The sequence below is a fragment of the Myotis brandtii genome, unplaced genomic scaffold, assembly GCF_000412655.1.
Source record: "Myotis brandtii unplaced genomic scaffold, ASM41265v1 scaffold237, whole genome shotgun sequence".
Taxonomy (NCBI): domain Eukaryota; kingdom Metazoa; phylum Chordata; class Mammalia; order Chiroptera; family Vespertilionidae; genus Myotis; species Myotis brandtii.
In genome coordinates this window covers 4,221,976-4,236,605 of record NW_005358943.1, presented here as the reverse complement: position 1 = coordinate 4,236,605, position 14,630 = coordinate 4,221,976, and the positions used below count along the sequence as shown (strand labels likewise).

The 14,630-nt window shown below is 39.5% G+C and overlaps 1 protein-coding gene across 2 annotated transcripts in view; it reads right to left on the bottom strand.

Moving 5' to 3' along the window:
* The window catches only part of GUCY2C (guanylate cyclase 2C), an 81,743-nt gene that overhangs the window by 29,558 nt on the left and 37,555 nt on the right, over positions 1 to 14,630 (bottom strand). For both annotated transcript variants that reach the window (XM_014540187.1, XM_005866793.2), the window contains 7 exons: positions 14,140 to 14,225; positions 10,799 to 10,910; positions 2,990 to 3,071; positions 2,211 to 2,316; positions 1,254 to 1,316; positions 595 to 666; positions 36 to 140 (listed from right to left, as the gene is read on the bottom strand). In XM_014540187.1, coding sequence (XP_014395673.1) covers positions 36 to 140; positions 595 to 666; positions 1,254 to 1,316; positions 2,211 to 2,316; positions 2,990 to 3,071; positions 10,799 to 10,910; positions 14,140 to 14,225 — 626 coding nt within the window. The remainder of the gene's footprint in view (positions 1 to 35; positions 141 to 594; positions 667 to 1,253; positions 1,317 to 2,210; positions 2,317 to 2,989; positions 3,072 to 10,798; positions 10,911 to 14,139; positions 14,226 to 14,630) is intronic.

The following is a 14,630-nucleotide window of genomic DNA, read 5'->3' as shown; positions in this document are numbered from 1 at the left end:
GGGTGACCAGTTAGGAAATCGGAAATTGTCCTTACCCGGAGGGATCCTCGCTCGCAGTATTCGACCACCCCAAAGATCATGGTATCAAGCTTCACAGTTCCGTAGAATTTGGTTAGGTTGTAATAGTCAATCTGAAGCAACTAAGATAACATGTTTATTTACAAAGCAAGTCAGCCAGAAAGCAGCACCACAGTAAAAATTAATACGCTAATAAAACGTGTTTTAGATCTTTGGGAAGATGATTTGGAATGTCAGTACATTTCTTAGTACGCATTGCAATGCATCTTACCAACCAGTCTTTCTTTCCTCAGCAAGGGGACTCGAATACAGACCTTTGACTACTCTCAAATAATATCAGGACCATTTTATAGGACATGCTATTAGATTTCCAACATGTTTTACACCATCAAACATCACTTTCCAACATCGGTTGGTAGAATCTTCAACACGAATAGGTATAGTCACCCATTTCTCGGCCTGAGGGCTTCTCTGTCAGCATCCCCAATAATGCCTTGCTGCCCCAGGCCCTCAGTGCTCAGGGGAAATGCAGTGATGCTATTTCTCACTTAAGGGTTTCAAGCAAGGGACACATACCTTGTTCAGTTCTATCTTCTGCTTCTCCGTGAAATTGCCATCGTTGTGCTTGAGATCCTTTAGAATCACTCTCTGCAAAAATCAATTGAATTAAGAAGATAAAGTTATAGCACGACTATTTATACGTGTATTATAATATTTTGTTTGTGTGTCTATCTTCCCACTATACTGAGAGCAGTTACAGTATTTTGTTGATGTTTATGTCCCTTGGATATGAGAGGCTCAGGTTTGAATGTTTCTTTAAGAATGACTAAATGAGAAGGAAGAAAAAAAGGTTGGAAGGAAGGAAGGAAGGAAGGAAGGAAGGAAGGAAGGAAACTCCATGTGGAATTGTCATATTCTCACTGAATGCGGCAAAATATAATACTAGGGCTGCCTGGACTGCTCTGACTCTCTTTTATTTTTCCCTTTGCTTCCTGCATTCCACCTATCTTTAAAAATTGTATGCATTCTTTAATTTCCCCCGGACTGTGAGTCTGTAACCCTTGAAGCAGAGCCCTGCCCATCCCTGTGAACGGCGCCTAGAACAGCCCCTGGAGCAGCCCTGCACCCGCCCGCACCTTTGCGCAGCCAGCATCTGAAGGGGGCAGTGATGAGTCAGCAGGCCCAGAACACACCCCTCACCGAGAGTTCAGAGAAGAAGGGGAGACGATAGTCACCTTTTTATCGTATTTGCACTGTCGCAGCCTCTGAATTGTATCTCGTCTCTTGTCATCATCGATCTGGCACAAGAAAAAGCTAATTATTCCAGAAACTTCCTGTCTTGTCCCATCCACTGCCAGTCAAAGGCCGAGAGGCTCTGCCAGGTGAGCGGTATCTACTCGCTCACAGCCTGCTGGGCAGACTCCCAGGGAAACCGTTACAGCTGACTTGTGTTTCTCTCTCACAACTCGCCTTTCCTCTGCACACGATGCTAAACTCTGGGTTTCTCTCCCTTCCTCTTAGAGTTGCGCTGTCCCTCCCTCCTTCTTGTGTTCTACTTCAGCCAGGGTTTTCTTGCTTCCTGCTCCCCCTGACCCCTCCTCGTGGGAATCGTTGCCTGTAGCTACAGACAGTTGCTCTTAGGGGAACATGTTGTGCATTGGAGTTGCAAACTCATGTCTAAAAGCCCAAGTGGCAATGCAGCGAGGACACTGGGCCGGGTGTCTGAGGGGGGCAGCCCCATCAGCTCTGGGTACAGCCGAGAGAGTTGCTGGATCATCTGAATTGTCAGAAGAAGCTGGTAATCTGAATTTTTCTAGCCATCCCAAGATTTTTATATTGGCAATTACTTTTAAAAGATGATAAATATTGACTAACACACACACACATACACACACCTCTGCAGGCCAGACATGGCCCTTGGTCCGCCAGACTTCAAAGGCAGAAGAAAGGTTGAGAACTATTGCATCTTTCAAGTTGATTCTCATAAAAACCTGTGATCTGTTGTAATATTGGTTAAAATTGACCTCTTAGGGGCATTTTAAGTGGTGAGTGAAATAACATCAAAGTCTTAGATTCTGAAAGAAATGATCCCTGCTTGGCTCATTTCCCACCATCTACCGGTGCCTTGTCCAACACCTGGCAAGCTGCACCAGCTCTAGACAGGCTTCTTCAAAAGGTGAGGTGCGCCTTACCTTCAGGCTCACATGGTTGGTCTCATTGGTCTCCAGAGGAATGATCTTTTCACAGGGAATGTGGGACCATTTTTTCTGACGACGTTCATGCGTTTTTTTGTATTTTCTGTGGAAGGAACAGAACCAGTCAATAGTTTCTTATTAGTATTCATGCTGTTCAGCTTCTGAACACTGGGAGAAATTTCAAACCCTGGCATTCTAAGGTAGATACGTGGTGAGTGAGGCCAGCCCAATTACAACTCTCCAATCTGGCAAGTGCTGGCCATGAGCGAACTTGTAAGGATTTCCAATGGCCTTTTATATTATTTTCCCCCCTTTTTGTTTCACTTTCTTGGGTCCTTCACTAATACAGCCCTTCACTATAATAAAGAATCTGAACTGATGGCATAAAAAGAGCAGGGAAGAAAGAGGAAAGAAAAACATTTTAAATTGATAACCTTGAAAGGCAAAAACATTAAGTTTTAAATCACCAGAGAATACACCAGATTCCTAAGTAAGCCAGTTCCTCTTGTGGATCTGTGCCTTTGAAAACATATGTAGAAAGAAAATACGAAAGCACAGAGAATTTGTAACAATACGCATCCCAACATTCAAAATGTCAAAGTTTTGAAATTGTTTTCCCAGAGAGTGTGGATAAATTAGAATTATTGATCTTACACCTGTCTAGAGACCTCTTTGTGAACATACATCATCAGCAATAGCCATTAAACCTCTCCCTCCTTCCCTCCCTCCCTCGTCCCTCTCAGAATGAGGAGCACAGCCGGAGAGGGTGTGGGTACCTCAGCACCAGGAGCGCGGCCAGCAGGACCAGGACCACAGTGCCGGTGAGAGTGAAGACGGCGATCATCAGGATTTGAGGTCCTGTCACAAGAAAGACAGTGCACAACGCGTTCGTAAGGATCGCTGAACAGAGAATAAAAGCAGTTCAAAGAGTCTAGTTGTGTGATGTAATTTGGGGAAGGGGAAAGGAAGAGCCCTTTAAAAAATATTTATTCTTTCTTCATCTCGTCATTGATAATGTAGGTCCTATGTCCTTGGTCTCTAGGAAGTGGCTTAATTTCAGCTATTCTTACAGTCTATACATCTCATGTCTTTCTTTATAGGAGTCACCAATTAAGACATAAAATAGCTTCCAGCACACAAATAATTTTGGTGGTAGAAGTCTTCCTGGTGTTCTTGAAACAATAGACCTAAGGGGAATTCAAAGTGGGAGGCAGAGACAAGTATTTTTTTTTTTAATACAGAGCACAAATCAAAAGAAAAGTAAGCCAGTGCTGGAATATTAAACTACAGTGCTGCTGGTGCTCCTTTCCAAGCTCTACTAGACAACGGGGGGAAGTCAATGAAGAACGTCAGTGATTATATTTATGAGAACACCAGTACGTGGGTGGAGTTATGTAGATGGGGTAATGTGGGAGACTCACAGAAGAGTAAGTGGAACCCTGGATAATGTGGATCCAACACAAAGAAACAATGAAGCAGAATCTGAGTTTGCAGAGGACTAGCTAGATGGAGAAGGACAATAACAATTACAAACTACAAGAAACTCGTGGTTCACTTAAGCCACAATGGGTCTCTATGAGACTAAGAAGCTAGTGGGTTGAAAAGGGAAAAAATGGAATGGATTCCAAGCAATAGATGAGAGTGTGTAAGAAGCTGGAAGACAATAGCAATATGGTGAAGGAGACATGTTTCTTCTTACAGCAAAAATAAGAGACCCAGAAATTCTAGGGGAAAATGTTCAAATAAGACATAGTTTAAAAATGAAACAAAGTAAAATTTGGCCAGATTTTGAGAATTTGCAATTAAAAAAAGTTATTATTATTATATTTTAGTAGGTGTGGCACAAAGGGAAGACACTGGAGCTATATAGAAAAAATATCATGGCATGCTATTTGACTTCATGTGAATAATAATAATAATAATAATAATAATGTTTTCAACTTATAGAATATCAACTTAAAGGTAAATGACAGAGGGCTTCATTGTGGTTACCAAATAAATATTATCAGCCCCGACAGATTAAAGAAAATTACAGGAGAATTTGGGAGCAGAGAAAGAGATAGAAGAAAAAATAGACACTAACATCTTCATCTTACAAAGTTGGGAAGCATGAAGTTTTATAGATAGTTACTAGAACAATACTAGAAGCTCATGCATATTACAACGACAATGACAATGACAATGACAATGACAATGACAAAGATACCCAATAAATATATTGACAAAAAATTTCTACTAAGGGGAAACTTTTTTAAAAAAAGATTTTTAAATTGATTTTTAGAGAGAGAGGGGAAGGAGAGAGAGAGGTAGGGGGAGAGAGAAAGAGAGAGATAGGTGAGAGCAAAACATTGATCAGATGCCTCCTGCATGCTCCCTACCAGGAATTAAGCCTGCAACCTGAGCATGTGTCCTGACATGGAAGAATCAGCAACTTTTTGTTGCACAGGCTGATGCTCAACCAACTGATCCAGACCAGCCAGAGCTAAAGGGAAACTTTTAACAGTGAAAATGTGAGCTCTGAATTTCTACTAGTATTCTCCCCAGGGCAGAAATAAATTAATAAATTGGAGTTGAAGTTGCATTGTGGGCACATCTGACTTCGGTGAATTCTGTTTATTACTATAATCATCATTTCCATCACCACTACCACCATTGTGGCAGCCATCATTCTCATACCCCTAGCCAGAAAACAAAAGCAAGTATGAGATGTACACCTGAAACTAATATAATATTGTATGTCAACTGTAATTGAAAATAAAATATTTAAAAATACCATCATACACTATTACAGATTAAGATTTGGTTATCCTATCTAATAAAGATGGAATATGCAAATTGACTGTCACTTTGCGACAAAGATGGCAGTGCCCACAGCCAATAAGGAAGGAATATGCAAATTGACATGACAAAGATGGCGGCGGCTGAGCAGGGATGCTTGCGCTGTCGCCATGGCGATGACGCAGGCATTCCGCCCCGCGCTGGCTGCTCCGGGCCTCTAGGCAGTGTCTGCATGCAAGCGTGGAGTGGCCGGGGCGGGGCAGAATGCTTGCTCTGAAGGGAGGCGGGGGAATGGAGGGAACTACAGGAGGGCGGCAGGGCCGGAGTGAAGGTGGAAGGTGGCTCCGGCCCAGAATGAAGGCAGAAGGCAGTGGCCAGAGCGAAGGCCCAGGTCCCGGGTGCTGGAGGGAAGCCGGTGCTGGCAGCCAGGGGAATGAAGGCCTATTCTTGCACGAATCTTCATGCATTGGGCCTCTAGTTTTAAAATAAATTCCCATGCTTATGTTATTTTCAAAAAGTGAGTATGAGAAATACAATTTCAACAGGGCAGGTGATTCTACGCATCAGTCTTTTAAAATTACACATCCCCTAGAGCAGTGGTTCTCAACCTTCTGGTCCTTTAAGTACAGTTCCTCATGTTGTGACCCAACCATAAAATTACTTTCATTGCTACTTCATAACTGTAATGTTGCTACTGTTATGAATCATAATGTAAATATCTGATATGCAGGATGGTCTTAGGAGACCCTTGTGAAAGGGTCGTTCAACCACCAAAGGGGTCGCGACCCACAGGTTGAGAACCGCTGCCCTAGAGCATAGGTTGGAAGGCACATGGGGGACTCCCATGTGCTGGGCCCTCAACCCATCTCAGTTCCTATCTGTTTCTCACAGTGTGACCATCTCATGGCACTAAATATAAGATGTACATTAAATACAAATTAAAATGATACTTTAAATTTTATGTAAAACTGACAACTGGCAAGCTGAAATATATTCTTACTCCATTTTAAAATTTGTTTAAAAATTTATTTTTCAATTTCAGTTGACACACAATATTATATTAGTTTCAGGTGTATAACACAGTGATAAGACCTTTATATAATTTATGAAGTTATCACCCAGATAAGTCTAGTACCCATCTGACAACATACATAGTTATTACAATATTATTGCCTATATTCCCCATGCTGTACTTAACATCCCCATGACTATTTTTATAATTGGCAATTTGTAATTTTTAATTCAACATACTTTGTAGTTTTGCTTGTTTGATAAGTCACAGGATCACATTAGCTCTAAGTTTAATCTTCTGCTGCCTTCTGGTGGCTGCTAAGGTTATCACATTTTATTTAAATGGATCACAATGATAACTTTTATTGTTTTATTTTTTCTAGTCTGAGATGATTTTTCTGTCCAAATAAATACTTCAAATACATAGAATGCAAAGTTCAATGAATATTTCCAGTTTTTTAAATGAGCTTACAAAAATGACTGTAATCAAAGCTACTTAAAATTTTATTCTCTTGATTTTCTCATTTGCAAAGTGTGTATTAGAATAATAGTGCCTTCTTTTCAGTATTTGTATGAGAATCAAACAAAGTAGAGTTGTTCCAGGGGACAGAGGAAGTAGAAGAGGGCAAAGGGAGGATAAATGGTGGAAGAAAGAGACTATACTTTGAGCAATGGGTGCACAATGCAGTATGCACCCATTGTTGAGTTGTACACTTGAAACCTGTATGGTTTGTTAACCAGTGTCACTCTAATAAACTCAATTTAAAACTTCAAAAAAATGGGTCACAATGTAAATTGAGTTTATAACCCCAAGGTCATAGGACATGATAATTGGAAAGAACTTTGGGATTTGTTAAACCTCCTGATTTAACAGAGGAAGGTTTTTATACTTAGAGAAGTAAACTGATTAAAATTAACATTGTATAGATTATACTGACTAGAAACATATTTATAGTTTTCTCCTTCCTTCCTTCCTTCCTTCCTTCCTTCCTTCCTTCCTTCCTTCCTTCCTTCCTTCCTTCCCAAGGCATTGTGTTGAGGCAAAGAGATATAAAGAATAGACCCTACACATATAGTGTATGGAATAAAAATATGTGTAAACAAATAAGTGTGATATAAGTATTATGCTAGAAGCCTGGTAGGATCAAGGGCAAGATCAATACCCTCCTGAGATGCTAAGAACAAGCTTAGGAAAAGTGGAGTTCAAGTTACATATTAAGGATGAGTGGTTGTTTTCCAATCATATTGGGTAGTGATAACTTTTGGTCAGAGGGAGAAGCATCGATAAGGACACAGGGGCATGAAGTTGCAAAACCCTTTCTTAAGGAAGTAGGAGGAGGTTGAGAGAGTGGGGGAGGGATTCAGGTAAAATGAAACATAAGGCTGAAGAGTAGGAAGGGCATGGAAATTTCGTGCAATAATAAGTCATTTGGACTTTATTCGGTAGGTAAAGTGGAGCTGCTAATTGCAGTAGTAGCAACCGGGCAGCAATGTGACTGGATTCATGCTGTCACTCTGGTGGTGGTGCTGGTTGGATGGAAGGGGCAGGAGGCAGGACTGAAGCAGGAAGTCTGGGAAAGCTATTATATCCCAGGAGGCAGGTGAAGAAGGCTTGGAGGAGAACAGAAACCTACTCTGTGTTGTCCATTGCGGTGTCCCAGGTGCTAAGGACATTGCCTGGCACTAAGTAAATCATTATTGAATGAATGAAAAGACAGTGATACTTGTAATATCCAGAAGAAATGTTTTTATTATTAGTATTTCTTTTAAAAGATATCCTCACTTGAGATATCACTTGAGAATATCTTTCCATTGATTTTTTAGAGAGAGTGGAAGAGAAAGAGAAAGACAGAGAGAAACATCGATGTAAGAGAAACACATCGATTGGTTGCCTCCTGCATGAGCTCCGACCAGGGCCCAGGCCAGGGAGGAGCCTGCAACCAAGGTACATGTCCTTTTCTGGAATCAAATCTGGGACCCTTTGGTCCACAGGCTGTCGCTCTATCCACTGAGCAAAACCGGCTAGAGCCAGAAGAAATGTTTGTACTTAGTTGGTAGTAACCAGACATGAATGTCTTATTTGCATACTATTTGAAGATTGAGTTTAAAACTAAATATAGTAACAGTTAAGTAATGAAACGCTCTGGGTAACTGAATTTTCTAGTTAATTGAGGATGAAGTGAAGTTGCCCAGGATGATGCAATCAATATCCCTGTCCAATAGAATATAAATATTTAATGTGATCTCTTTTAGGTAAATGAGAACTCTCTTAAAAATACTTTTTGAGAAGTTCAGCACTTCTTTCCAAAACACAGATCTTCTATTCAATAACCCAAACATCTACAACCTCTTAAAGAGGTATATTAAAACTCTGAACCTAACATTGTCCTTGAGACTTATAATTAGGGAAAAAGAAAAAATAATTTTAACTCAGAAAGTTACAAAAGGAAGAAGTAGAAAGTTGCTGAAGCCTAGAGCATGGGTATATATAGAAAGCAGAGATATATTTCAGAAGTCAAGTTTGGTTTAAAGCTTAGGAAGCTGGAGCCCGGCTGGTATGGCTCAGTGGTTGAGTGCCAACCCAAGAACCAGGTTTGATTGCTGGTCAGAGCACATGCCTGGGTTGTGGGTTCAATCCCCAGTAGGGGTGTGCAGGAGGCATCCTATTGATTATTCTAAGTGAAATAAGCCAATTAGAGAAAAACAAATATCACATGATCTCATTGATTTGTGGAATCTAGTGTACAAAATGAATTGACCAACAAAATAAGACCCAAGGCATGGAGGCATGGAGCAGACTAACATATCTCAGTGTGTGTGTGTCTGTGTGTGTGTGTGTGTGTGTGGCGGGGGGGGGGGCGGTAAGAGAAGAGATAAACCAAAGAACTTACATACTTATATGTATAGCCCATGGACACAGACAACAGAGTGTTGACGGCCTTGCCGGGGGAGGAAGGGGTTCAGTGGAGGGAGGTAAAGGGGGGAAGTGAGGGACATCTGTAAGGCTGTCAACAATAAAAAAATATATCTATAAAAATAAAAAAAAACTTAGGAAACTTGAAGATGGTTCTAGAAAAAACAAACGCACACCTTGCTAGAGAAACCAACTTTAAAAACCGATAAGAATAAATCTGAAGTCAGCTCATGATTATTTACTGTTCAGAAGAATGGGGTCCCCACTTCCCACCTTCCTCTTTGCTTAAGTCAACTGCTCATGCCTATTGAATAAAAACATACTGAGATCATTTTAACTAAACTTGATGCATAGAGCTCAAGAGGACTAGAAACAGAGTTATTATAGCTTTAACATAAGCAAACTCACGAAACCAGAACTGTTCTCTTTAAGTCAGATAAACTTTTCAGAGTTTCTGGTGGCAGAATAAGGTTGGGATGGACATATTTCTAGTTTAAAATTTTTAGTATCTAAAAATGGTAAATTAATACAGAGTCATTGTAGAACATCAAGAAAAACATAGAAAAGCAAGAAAAATCTTCTAGGATCCTATTACTCAGAGGTTAACATTTTAGCATATTTTTTACACTCTTATTTCTACATATTGTTTTACAAAGTTAGAATCTCTTTAACTAAAAAGCTGTATTTTCCTATTACTTTATATCATAAGTTTTCCCATGCCATTTAAAATTCTCTGTAACTTGGGATGGTGAACACACAATACAGTGTATAGATGATGTGTAATAGAATTGTGCATCTGAAATCTGTATAATTTTGTTAACCAGTATCACCCCAATATATCAAAAGAAAAAATTCTTTGTAATAATAATAAGTATTTTAAAAATATATCTTTATTAATTTCAGAGAAGAAGGGAGAGGGAGAGAGAAATAGAAACATTAATGATGAGAGAGAATCGCTGAATGGCTGTCTCCTGCATGCCCCCTACTGGGGATTGAGCCCACAACCTGGGCATGTGCCCTGACTGGGAATTGAAATGTGACCACCTGGTTCATAGGTCAACGCTCAATCACTGAGCCAGGCTGGCCAGGCTGTAATAATTATTTTTCATTGCTTGCATGATGCTCCATTTATGATTATATCGTAATTTTGTTAGTCATTTTATTCACATTATTTCTTCTTCTTTTTGCATCTTTGGGCATAAATATCTGTCCAAATTTAAGCTTTTTTTTCCCCCAAAAATAGATTAGTAGCATGAAATAGCTATTCATTGTGATAAGCCTTTTCCAACTCCATCAAGCACAGACTGTCCTGAGACCTTGCTGCCAGGTCTACCTGGCTGGTCCTGTTGAGAGGGAGCCAATGTCATACAGTTGCACTGACCCTGTCATGGGTGAAGGCCTGGGCCTGGTAGGGCTTTCCAAAACATGATAAGATCTTATCGTGGGTAACCATCATTATAAACCAAGTATGTGTCCTATGAGGGAATGGGGGAGACTTTGGAGGCCAGGCTCAGCCTGCTGACATCAAATATAGGTATTCTCTGAGTTTACTGCAGTAAAATATGAAAGGAGTAAGAATATATTTCATTTTTCCAATTGTCAAAGATAATTTATGTCAAAGGGAGGATAGAACACATATTAAAGATAGGTATGCTAAGTTAGAATAGAGATTGTTTTTGGTGTTTGATCAGAACTGTAATATCATTCATTGTACAGGGAAGTAAAGTCCACATTTATAAACCTGGAAAATATAATTCAGACAATAAATAAAACAAACAAAACAAAAAACACAGGCTAGTTGCATAAGCTATAGAGTTTACTCTCCTTATCAGAAAACACACACACAATTTTAAGAAAAGAAAATTCACTGAGGATATCTTACCCCGCTCTGGAGTATCCTTAGGAAGCTTATGGTTCTTCCAGATGAATGTGGGGCTGTTATTCACTGGGTTAGTGACATTTGTGTGGGTGTCATAGGTCAAAAGTACTTTGTACTGTGTCAGGACATGAAAAAGAAGAAGGATGAACAGAAAAAGAGATTTTAGAACAAGTTCTGATGAAATTGACCATCCTGTCCAAGGACATCTGAATTTCACAGTAGCATTCTCAGTGAAACACGATGTTAACCAGCCATGGGGAAGCTTGGTAGGATTCATTATTGCTTCACAGCACAAATGTGGATTTAAGCTCCATGTGGGCCAATTAGTTTTATGACCATAATTTATGTCTACCCAACACAGGTTCTTTGGTCTTTAGAGAACTGGCTTGAGCCTTTCATTTTACAAATGTTAAAATAGAGGCTAAGACCAACAGACATATGGAAAGATGCTCAATGTCACTAATCATCAGAGAAATGCAAATTAAAACAAGAATGATATATCACCTCACACCTGATAGAATGGCTGTCATCAATAAATCAGCAAACAAGTGTTGGCGAGAATGCACTGTTGGTGGGAATGCAGATTGGGGCAACCACTATGAAAAACAGTATGAAAATTCCTCAAAAAATTAAAAAATGGAACTGCTTTATGACTCAGTGATTCCACTTTTGGGTATTTATTCGAAGAAACCCAACACACTAATTTGAAAGAATACATGCATCACTATGTTCATTGCAGTGTTATTTACAATAGCCAAGGTATAGAAGCAATGCAAGCGCCCATCAATAGACTGGCTGGATAAAAAAGCTGTGATATATATATTACTTGGCCAATAAAAAGAATGAAATCTTACCATTTGCAACAGCATAGATGGACCTAGAGGGTATTATTCTAACTGAGATAAGTCAGTTATAGAAAGACAAATATCGTATGATTTCACTTAAACAGAAAACAAACTGATAGTTTCCAGAGGGGTTGGGAAACTGGGTGGAAAAGGTGAAAGGATTAAGAAGTAGGAATTGGTAGTCATAAAAGAGTCCCAAGTACAGCATAGGAAATATAGTCAATAATATTGTAATAACTATGCATGGTGCCAGGGGAATATTTGAAATATTGGGGGGGGGTTCAATTTGTAAAGAATATTGTCTAACCACTGTGCTGTACACCTGAAATTAATACAAAATAATATTGAATGTAAACTGCCATTGAAAATAAAACTTAAACTGTAAAGAGAAGCAAAAATAATAAAATAAAATAAAATAAATAGAGGCTAAGATAAATTAAAAGGCTTGCTCCAAGTCACTTGAGAAGTGAAGCACCAATGTTTTCCACAATATTAAGTTGCTATTGAAAATGGTGTTTTGAGAAAATGCACCACAGCAAAAACCATTATCCATTTTGATACATGCCAAGGTGCTCTGAAATAATTCTACATTGCTTACATTCTGTCAATTACAAAATTTTCTGATCTCTTCTATCCCTTTCCTCTAATGTGCTTTCTTGTACACAACACTAGATTTTTAAGAGAAAAGACTTCTTTTCAAGTAATTTGACAATGGGAATATTAATGTATTCTTAAATTACTGTTACACATATTAAATCAGCTTTTAAGAGACATCTAAAAAATAACCATCTTTCTGAATTCACCACTATTGCCTCAAAACATTCTGGACAAAAGTTTTACATCCTCAAAAATATACTCTTAACTTGAGAGCAGAATCTATAATTGCATGTGTTGAAAATAGGAAATATCTTACATATTAGGGTATGCTACATTGAATCTCTACTGAGACCTACTCTGGATATCTATAATAAAAGTGTAATATGCTAATTAGACCGGATAGCCCAATGACCTTCCAGATGTCATTCCGGACATCCTTCCGGATGAAGCAGTGGCGGGGGGGGCCGAGGCAGAGGCAGTTAGGGGCTATCAGGCAGGCAGGTGAATGGTTAGGGGCGATCAGGCAGGCAGGCAGACGAGCGGTTAGGGGCAATCAGGCAGGCAGGCAGGCGAGTGGTTAGGGGCGATCAGGCAGGCAGAGTGATTAGAGGCGATCAGGCAGGCAGGCAAGTGGTTATGGGGGATCAGGCAGGCAGGCAGAGTGGTTAGGGGCAATCAGGCAGGCAGGCAGGCGAGTGGTTAGGGGCGATCAGGCAGGCAGAGTGATTAGAGGCGATCAGGCAGGCAGGCAAGTGGTTATGGGGGATCAGGCAGGCAGGCAGAGTGGTTAGGGGCAATCAGGCAGGCAGGCAGGTGAGCAGTTAGGAGCCAGCAGTCCCGGATTGCGAGAGGGTTCAGTCCAGGCTGAGGGCACCCCCCTCCTTCCCCCTGTGCACAAGTTTCTTGCACTGGGCCTGTAGTAGAATAATATATCTATAGCCCTAGGTTTTGAAAAGGAACCCCTGGTTTCCACATATACACGTATTACAAAGCATAATTGGTGGCATTAGATTACTTGAAAATTTCAACTACATTTGCCTTCAGAGAGAATACGTGCACAGGACAACATTTTTTATTTTGAAGAGCAGTCCTGAGGCTGACATAGGATCTTACCACAAGTACCTGCCTCTCATCCCAGGAGCAAATAACTTAGAAGGGGTGTAATTATCTTTGTTGTTACTATTAGTAATTGAAGCATGGAGGGGGTCTTTTTTTTAAGGTATTTCCATTGAATGTATGCTCAATATTGGATTATATTAAAGGTCTAATATAGAAACTGAAAACTTTGGGTTTTGAGATGAGCACTATTTTGGGTGACATAAAAACAGACATTTTGATTTTGAAATTAAATGCTGATCAGCCATCAACTGTGTGCCAGATAAGAAGCTAAGTACTGGAGACACGGAAAGGTAAGACCCACTCCTTTTCTTTAAAGAACCTACTAAGTTGGAGAGAAGAAAAGACATACATAATGTGAATAAAAGCAAAGCATTATAGGGCTGTTCATATGTGCCAGAGGGATTCATAATAATTTTCATGAGAGTTCAGATAGAGAGAACAGGAGAAAGTTTTACTGAAATTTTTAGTTGTGGAAATGAATAAATAATTCTTACAAGAGAACTGTCATCCTCTCATTGATATCCTATCAAAAGTTTTGTCTTTTTATCAATATATTCTGAGTGGCATATTTTTATATTAAGTAGAGTGGATAAAAAGTTCAGTGGGTCAAAATGCTTAAGGAATGCTTTCCTAAGTGGAGCATAATTGTGAATCAGACATAAACTAACTTCCAAAAGTTATGTTTACATACTTCTTTAATTCCTTCACTATTACTAGCCTCCCAAGTTATCCCTCCTCAGCCAATCACTTCAACCCAAGTTCTTGATAAGAAGTCAGACGTACTTTGTTGGTCTCCACAGAGGTATACAGAAGCACCATAGTATTGTCGATGTCCCCATAGATGTCCAAAGTCACAGGGCCCTTATACCCTAGAGCAAAATCAGAAAGAGTTAGAGGCATTTGTTAACTTACTGAAAGACCAGTTAGATCCTGACAGAGAGTATAACATAGGTTCAAATTGCTTTATTGTACTGAAAAATAGTTGATCTAAATTATCTAATCTGAGGGCACCTGGACTGGTCCTTGGCCCTGAAATCTCTGAAGAATATTTTTATGAGCGGTGTTATTTAGTTAGAAGGAAAAATCTTTTTCATTGCATTTAGAGTGGCTCTAAATATAATAGATTCCTCTTGATTATTAGTGAGAAGCTTTTGCTAAGAATATTTACTAAGCTAGTATCACAGTCATTGCACAATCTAACTTAAGATTGTAAGAAGTTCAAAATCCATTCGCTATCACGTAAAGTTTGAAGATATTGAGAAAATTAAGTTCTC